Below are 9135 nucleotides of genomic sequence, written 5' to 3' on the forward strand. Positions count from 1 at the left end.
ACATTAAAAAATATATATATTTGTTTTGATTTTGTATCTACTTAGATTGCCTATTCAGTTGAATATGCATTTTATTTTGAAAATGCGTTTGTGGTGAGATCACGACTGGCAGAACCTGGCCTTATTGCCCATAACTTATTGTAGTAAACTGTCCCATCTTTGCGTTTACAGTTTCATATGAGCTGGGTACCAGAAAAACAGTTATTTTCCCTTAACTGATAACATTGTTGTGGGTCATATAAGTGTCTAATTGCATTATTGAAATTAATGGGAATATTGCACTCTCGTGTTAATTGAACACAGTCAATATTACTGGGTTAACTGGGTCCTCCGGCAATTTGCAAGACAGTTGTAAACTTCACGTTTGTCAATTTATACATACATGTGTTCTCAATGTCATAATAGTGGTCTATATACTGTATGTACATAACAGGGTGTTGACAATATGCAGCATGTGGAGTCTAGATGATGTATTTGTACTTGATTTACAGCCAATTCAAATGTGCAGTGAAGCTGTAGGAGTCCAGCTGCAGTTGTCAGTAATATACTTTTGGTCTGTCGGCATTTGCATTTTTTTGTTAGTTTTGCGGAGCCTTTGTCATATGATATTTTTAATCAAGTACAATAAGCACTCACTCTCTCTTATTTGCAGCCAGGGAAAAGGATCATTTTCTTGACACAGAAAAATGAAAAAACTGAAGTGGCAAAAATAAACATTTGACACTGTAGCTCAACTGTGTCTATGCACAGCTGAATATTACCGGTCACAACAGCAGACTCAGTTTAACATTTTATTAACCAATACATAAGGCAAAGTTACAATCATCAGCCGATCCATCAGCTCTATTTTCTACAAAGGAAAGGTCAAGCAATGTAGAAAACTTGAAAAATGGTTTCCCCATTGTAAATATTGTACCTGAATGATTAGATTAGCGCATGATTGATGTCTGACCTTATCAAACCACTTCAATATATGGCCTGAGAATTTGTGGATGTCAAAGGTAACACATGAATAACTTTAGTGTCTGGAGGTAGAGGGAACTAATATTAGGACCATCGTGTCACAACAGTGTGGGGAATTAATCATAACGATAAGGCTGCACACGATGCTTTATGAAGAGGCTGGTAATCATTTAAAAACGTGTTTAACACCTCGCTTTTGACGTTTACTGAATTGTCAGTCTTCACTGAGTTAAACACCAATTCGCTTGGCCAGTGTGGTTCAGAGGTTTAAAAAAATGATGTCCAGACAACATACCAGACACATACCACTAGATCAACTAGAAATGATGTGTAGAAGAGAATGTGCACCTAAAATGTTGATCACACAAGCAGGAGTAGAGATTCCTGTTAATGTCAGGACGCTCAGAGAAAACAGTTTTTAAAATTGTTCTAAATAATAAATGTGAAAACAGTTTTGTATTTACAAAAGAAAACTTTAATAGGAATAAAAAAAATATTGTACATTACAACAATTTTGTAGTTTGTTAAAAAAGAAAAACACTCAACCAATGATCCATTTTTGATATACAAGCTCCTTCAATGGTTCAGCTTACATACAGACTGATAAGAGTTGTGTCTTTGAAAAGCTTTTATCAAGCTGTACTCATGAGTACAATTTCCTTCTAAAATAAGTTAATTTACCTGGATTTCCTTTATTACTAGTACTGTGAGTATCAGCACTCCATTTGATTTGATATGTGTACATGCAGATGCATCAACTTGGTCAAAATAAAAAATAAAATAAACTTCCGTAGCACTCGGAAGCACAGAAAAATCTGAATCACACAGAAACACACGCTGCAAAGAAAACGATGGAAACATGTCGGAGGCTAAAGGGGGTCTCTAGTAGTCGCATCTCATGCCATTAAAATAATATCGACATATGGAAGAGGGCTCATAACCGTCAATGCATCTGAGACACTAAAGTAGACGGTTCAGGTCAACAATCACACTGGTCTATACAAACTGCAACTTAGGAGCAAATCAAAAGAAAGACTTGAGGAAAATCCCATGCCGAGAGACGTTTAAAAGCGAGGTGATCTCCCGTCGTTGATGAAGACTATACCACGAACGACGACTTCTGTTTGAATTCCCCCTGAAAGCAAAAATATCAAACATCAGAACTCTCAGTCTGAACTAAAAAAAAACACCAAACTAAGTACTATAGCCTGTCCTTAACTAACATCAAGCACGCCTGAATATGATATAAATATCTTGGAACAACAACAACACTCATACTCACGTCTTCATCGTCACCACCACTGTACAGTGAGGATGCGGGCTGGTAGACCACGCTGGGCTTTGGTTTGCTGCAGGGAGAATAAAAACAACATGTTGAGTGAGTCACAGGGAGAGCAGACCAGTCAGACCTGCATTTCACTGAGGGAATAGTGTGAAGTCAGTCGATAGATCATCTGCTAAAGTCTAGAAAGTATTAAAAAAAGAAAGAAAATCCTCTCACCTTTCAGTCTTCTCTGTAAAGGTAAGAAAGGAAAACAACGTCAGAGGGATAACGTGCAAAAGTGATTTGACTCATGTTTTGGTTGTTTCAGCTTGTGGCCAGTAGTATAAAGACGTTGCCTTGTAGCGAGTTTACCACCAAAATGTTGCTTTTTCAATAAACTGTTTGCCGACCATGTGGGGGACTTGACAACCTTCTCGGTCTCCGGTAACGTCAACTATGAATATCAGAATATTGATGATCACATGTAAATGATTTTAATATAATGTAGAAAACTCACTGGGCAGATATCCTTTCTTGTGGGCATACCAAACGCCAAATACCAGCAGGCCCACTAGCAGCAGAGCCACGATTACCCCAGCAACAATTCCTCCAACGTTGACGTCACCTTAAAGGAAACGTCACAATTCCAGGTTCATCAGCTGAATTACAGTCAAACACCAGGGTGTGGCAAAAACTGAAGAATCAAACTCTAGAACTGATCAAAGGAAAAATGAAAACAAAAGTAGTGTCATAATGAAGAGCATTACAGTTTCTATTGGCTCCTTCGATGCTGCCAAACCCGTTTACTAGCCTTCAGGTGTTGGCACGCAGCGGCTGGAACTGGTTTAGAGATGACTGCCTCTTGCATTTGAAGCTTAGGCTGAAGCATGTTTTGAAAGAGAAGAGTACTTACGGACTTCCATCTTAAAGGCTTTAGAGCGCTGAGGAGGACCAGCGTCGTTGAACGCCTCACAGACGTACTGACCCGAGTCCATCTTGGTTGTAGAGGTAAACTCCTGAAGAGACAGACAGGGTGTATATATATATATTTAATCATAATATATATTTAATTTTAAAGACCAAGGGGACAGTAACTGTCACAGCAGAGCTGGTGCAAAGTAATAGGTTTTAGCTGACCAGGTTGCCGGTATCCGTGTCTAGCTTGTAGGTTGCATTTTTGAAGGCAGCAATCTTGCTGGGTTCAGCGGGCAGGAGGACGCCATCTTTGAACCACTTGTATTTGGACGGAGGCGAGCCGACGCTGTCGTGGCAGGTAAGCTTGGTCGTCCTGCCCGTGGTCACCGAGGTGGGGACCCGTGATAGGGGCACAGCTGAAGGCACTGTGGGACATGGCATTGAGTTTTCAACGGGTCTCTACATGTGCAGTAATACACAAACCTCCATAACAGTACACAAACGTATATTTTATGGCAGGGCCACGAGTCTGGGATCCTTACCCAGAACAGTCATCTTCAACCTGACCTCCCCAAACTGGCTAGCACTGGTGCTGCTGGACACCTCGCAGTCGTACATGCCGTTGTCCTCACGGGTCACTTTGGAGAATCTCAGATTAGTACCGTACATCGTCACCCGTTTGGAATATGGCGCTGTGGAGGAGCGTTCAAAATATTCAAAATATGTATGCATGGGCAGTGCCTCCATGGATACTGGGTTGGACAGGGAAGGAATCCAGGAGATAGAGACTTTTTTTCTTCTTCTTCTACACCTCAGGAGTTACGGGCAAAAAGACTAAAAGGCTTTATAAAAAGGTGCCGCTGCTGTTGGTGCTGTGTTACTAACACTGATAAGTTCTGTCTTTATCCAACTTTACACCAAAGGTCATTACAATCTTTTAAATTAGTTTTCTCAATATTATTCTAACAGAGAGACAGGCAAACAGGATACAAATCTAAAACTTCTTTGTGGAAAAAAAAACAAAGACATTCATCAACATGCTACAGAAGGAGGCAAATAACAAGATTGTGCATCTACTTACTTGTTGGTACCCCATTAAAAATCACATACGCCTGTGAGCCTTTCAGGTTCTTAAACTTCCACTCGACTCTGGCGTCTGCACCGAAGTCGGCTGAATGCGAGCATGTGAGGTCAGTCCCTGAAATAACGTCACATCCAAAATGAACACACGACTATACTGTGAAGGTTTTCACTTCCATTGTGTAACATGAAATAAATTTTTAAAAAGAATTGTCACAAAAAATAAAATTCTGAAACTATTTTTCCATCTTACATTTACTGCATGTTTCTTAAAATAACTTCTCACTAAACACTCATAATCACAAGCATTCTTTACTCCAGTGGGAAGATATCTGAAGGACACTACAGCACTACTGCTCAGCTGTGTGGATACGTCTCTGCATCAGTATGCAGCACAAACACAGGAAATCAATAGGAAAAAACATCAAAACATTGGCATTTACGCATCTTAAAATTACACAGTTTATACAAGGTGTTACAAAGACATGCATGCCGTGGGTGCACTAGCTAACTTTGTTTAACTCTGGTGTTTCACAGGCTTTAAAAAGAGGATATGAATGTTGCAGGCAAGTTACAATATAGCAGCAGAGCCTATGCAGTCGCCGTAGCTGTAGCTCCATACTACCTGTTCTCAATTCTGTTCTCCTTTTTAAAGCAACACACAGAGAGAATAAAAGGCCGTGAGCAGGATTACTGCACGGCCATAGACTCCTATTGAGTGACGAGACAAAGCCAACCTTCCCAGCTCCGCTCTTTCAAACAGAGCTAATGACTTTGGGACACGTAATTACAGCATACAATGGCTTCTCTACATTCAAATCATTTCTGATTTTCAGGACTCACCGTCATTCTCTTTCACCCGCACATCTGCGTTGCTGGTGGTGACTGTAAAGCCACTTACACCTGGACACACACGCAGTACAAGAAAACATGCAATTAGACTTTGGCATCAAATTAAAAGACAAACGCGTATTCCGCAAGTAGGAAAATCCTGAATGAAGCTGCAGCAGACATGAGGACTGAGGCAGTTAGGATGGAGAGCAGCATCAGTTTCCATTAGAGAATAACGTCTGAGCTCTGCTCGGAAAAGTGGAGTCGCGTACACTCGTCGACTGCATTGAAGAGGTTTGTGTCAAAAGAGGATTGACAGGAGAAAGAATATTCCCAGTACTACTTAACAGGAAACTGTTTTAATAATCAGTTGTTTTTAAAATGCCAAAGATTTACTGGTTCCACCTGTAAAATGTAAATATGTACTAGACGTCTTCATCTTCTGTGATGGTAAACTGAATATCTGAATGAATAATAACTATTTAAACTCTTAGTTTTGAACAGTTTGTTGGATAAAATGAGCAGCTTGAATGAATCAATTTGCCAATAAAAAAAAAAAAAAGACTTTTTATTCATTTCTGATTCAACTTGATTGACTTTAGGAAATAATGGGCAGGTGAATGAATATTAAAATAGTGAGCAGCAGCACGACACAATATAACTGCATTGGTGTTCATTGGGGTAAAAAGACCCGGCACTGCATTACCAATAACTGAAAGGTGCTCTCATAGTTCAGACGCCAACCGCATGACATCACGGTAACGATCACACCCGCCTGTCAAACACTCGGAGCATGCTCACAAGCCGTCAGGGCGCGGAGGAAAATAAAATAGTCTCATTCCTGTCCGCTGAGCCAGAAAACTTCCGGTGAAACTGTCAACAGTCAGCCTGAAACTGGGTATTTTCAGTCACGGCAGTAGTGCTACAACAGAGACACGACCGACTACATTATTAATACTTACAGTCACATAATATATACATTATTGCAACACTTCGCTTTACACCGCACTGCCATTATTCTAAGTGTTGGGAGTTCCACCTTTTGACTACTGCTGCATTGTTGTCCGACAAGCTTTAACTACAGGGAAGAGCAGCAGGAGCCAGTTAATCATCTACTGTGTGCAAAGTCATTCATTGCACACGTCACACACATTCACTACAAAAGGAACATGTAAAAAAAATAGTTTAAATGAATACGAGTATCCACATAATGCGTACTTTCTGATAACTGGTTTTATTGTGGCTACTTAAATGGCGTTCAGGCGTCCTCGACACCCTGCAGACGTTTCTCACAGGCCGTCCCAGCTGAGAGAAGGCCACACAGTCAGTTTTGGTTCGGAGATAAGCCTCCAGTGTGAAATGAAACCAGAGCACTCCGTGACTTCTTTGTTTGCATACTTTGAGAGTTTCAGGGTTGGGGGGGGGGGAGGTTGGGGAGAAACCCAATTACAACCACGTAAGTGAATTCCTCTGCTCAGTGCAACAATCTTACAGCCTCCGGGTCCATTTCATACAGTAGAATGTGTGCTGCAGATGCACTGATGGAAGGAATACTTAATCAAAACACACCGGGCCTAGTCTGGCCTAACAGAGTCCTATGATGTCAGTCACTTGTGCAAAAATGCTTGTTATTAAAACGTGTTTTGAGCTAGCTCACGTGAACTTATTATACTGTAGATTCCATGATGTTCATGAAAACCCCAACGCTCTTACAAGTCAAGACTGTGAATGTAATGCTGCAAGTTGATAGATACAACATCGTTTTGTTGTAAAGAATTAGTGTGTAATATTTAAAAAGTACGTTGTCATCAATAACCAGGACCTGATTTAGAGGCTACTCACTGTAAATAATGGTCCATCCACCCACAAAGAAAACAATGCAAATACCATGATGATGTGATGAGTGGCAGCTTGATATGTGAACACAGAAAATATCTCACAAATTCAGAGAGAGCATGAGTTTAACTGAGACACAAATGTATGGAGCTACTGCACTAATAAGTGAGTGGGACACTAACACACACACACACACAGTACTGTGTGATTCTTAATAGGATGCAGTGGAAGTCCACTCTTCGGGGGCCTTCAGTGAGCTCATCATTGATCCAACAGTGGCCCTGTCTACCTGTAGGTGTGTAAGGCCATCAAGTACAGGAACGTGGAAGCGCATGTATTTGTAGAGCACTCTTCCTAAATTCATGATGAACGTACAAGATGACTACACAGGAGGAACTACTACATCTCGTCTTTTCACAGCTTCCCCATTTGAGTGAGTTCAGGACAGAAGCAGGCCTACCGTTTCTGCTCTATTGCGGTCATTTTATATTAAAGAGGCATTATACAAAACATTTTTTTTTTTAAAAAGGGAAATCTCCTGCGAATTGTAGGCTTCAAAGGAGAACCCATTACATGCTCACTAAAGTCAACTTCACCGTGTCATCCTGATCCGAGGACAACAGGCCACCATTTGGTTTACAGGACCAGGCCCGAGATTAATTTGAGAATGATTAGACAACAACAAAGCTCCCAACATCTCGTGTAACGTTCAGGGACACCATATCCACTACTGCTGCTGTTGTCGTTTAGTTAGACTGTGCAACAGTTACTTTCAATCGTTGACTTTCTTTAAAAAAAAAATGTTTCGCCCAAAACCAACTCACCTGTCGCTGCGGTGAAGAACAAAGCCACCGAAACCAACCAGCTGACAAGCATGTTGACCAGTTTTGTGCTTCTTTTTTTTCTCCTGCTACACGACAACGTCCCTTCTTAACTTTACTCCTGGAAAAAAAGGGGCACAGAAATTCCCGAAAAGTCTTCCTTGTGTCGAACAAAAAAACCGAGTGATTGTAGTTCCCAAATATGAGTTCACCGTGTCGACGTTTCTTGTCTGCGCTCACCTGAAGGAGTCCGCCCTGGTGACAGCGAGCTCGGTGACTTCCGGTAACAGGATCCTCTCAGGTGCCTTCGTGACGACAGAGTGGAAAGACAGGTTTGAGAGCACACTAGAGCAGAGCTAGAAAGCACATTCACATGGAGAGAAAACTGTGGCAATCCGGTCGTTTATTAGCCAGATCATATTTACACAGACACGGGACTGGTTGGGTTCAGGTCTTTGAACCCTCCACCATCTGTGACACAGATTGAAAATGTTCGTGTGTTAAATCTCCTTCAGTTCTTGTCTTTGGCCTCGGAAAAACACGTTTTCTATCGTGTGCACGCGCCACACAATGTAGCACACTGAGATATCACAGCAGAAGGTAAACTGGTGTGCTGCAAGAAGAGATTGACATTATGTTTTTAAAAACTCCAAATAAATCTGTGATAAAACAATAAACCAATATGTTATAACTATTGCTGTGAGCTGTGCATTTTATAATGTTTATTAATCAGTGACAACAAATTCTGTGACATTAATGGCAGTAAGACTATTATTTGACTATCATTGTTATTAACTAACCATTATTAGGTTAAATTACCATTCAGTGTGTCTGTTTATTTGGAGATATAGGACCTCTATTTTAAGTTATTAAGTTAAAATCTGTTATAGTTGCACAGCAGTACCCATTCATGAAGAATGTATTTGAAACAGTGATACTGTGGATAAATGCAAAATGCAACATTTCATATCGAGGTTGAATAAACTTCAATGAGGTAAATGTGATGCATTGTGACTGATATTTAATTTAAAGTGTTCCACATACAGCAGATATACATTTGCAACATTAACACATTATATGTTTCTTTTTACATGCATGTAAATTGCAATGATTTAATTGATTTGATAACACCATTAATATAAAGACATTATCACATATAAACATAGCCTGGGTTTACACTCACCTGTGTTGTAATTCAGTTGGAAAATGTCTGGTGCATGACTCAGTCGTCTGGAATGCCTCCGATCTAAACAGCAGTGCTACAGTATGTGTGACACAAGTTCTCCTTAACGCAGAGTGGAAGAACATGATTAGGCATCCTGACTCAAGTCTGCAAGGAGTTACTTCATTTGTCTGTACAATGTAAACACTAGGTTGGGGGTTAATTACACAGTTGGTCTGTTCACTCTTCAGCAAGAAACAATA

At 40.4% G+C, this 9135-nt stretch overlaps 1 protein-coding gene across 1 annotated transcript; it reads right to left on the reverse strand.

Moving 5' to 3' along the window:
- Nucleotides 1-1415: 1415 nt before the first annotated feature.
- Nucleotides 1416-7783, reverse strand: f11r.1 (F11 receptor, tandem duplicate 1). The gene is made up of 10 exons (XM_076102085.1): nucleotides 7714-7783; nucleotides 5066-5125; nucleotides 4224-4340; nucleotides 3685-3834; nucleotides 3365-3567; nucleotides 3141-3243; nucleotides 2745-2852; nucleotides 2465-2477; nucleotides 2246-2312; nucleotides 1416-2098 (listed from the first exon to the last, which is right to left on the reverse strand). Exons 1-10 carry the CDS (start codon nucleotides 7763-7765, stop codon nucleotides 2063-2065), a joined length of 909 nt encoding a protein of 302 aa, XP_075958200.1. The 5' UTR covers nucleotides 7766-7783; the 3' UTR covers nucleotides 1416-2062.
- Between the last annotated feature and the right edge of the window lie 1352 nt (nucleotides 7784-9135).

The sequence above is a fragment of the Anarhichas minor genome, unplaced genomic scaffold (assembly GCF_050575085.1).
Source record: "Anarhichas minor isolate MPS153535 unplaced genomic scaffold, ASM5057508v1 ptg000027l, whole genome shotgun sequence".
Classification (NCBI taxonomy): Eukaryota; Metazoa; Chordata; class Actinopteri; order Perciformes; family Anarhichadidae; genus Anarhichas; species Anarhichas minor.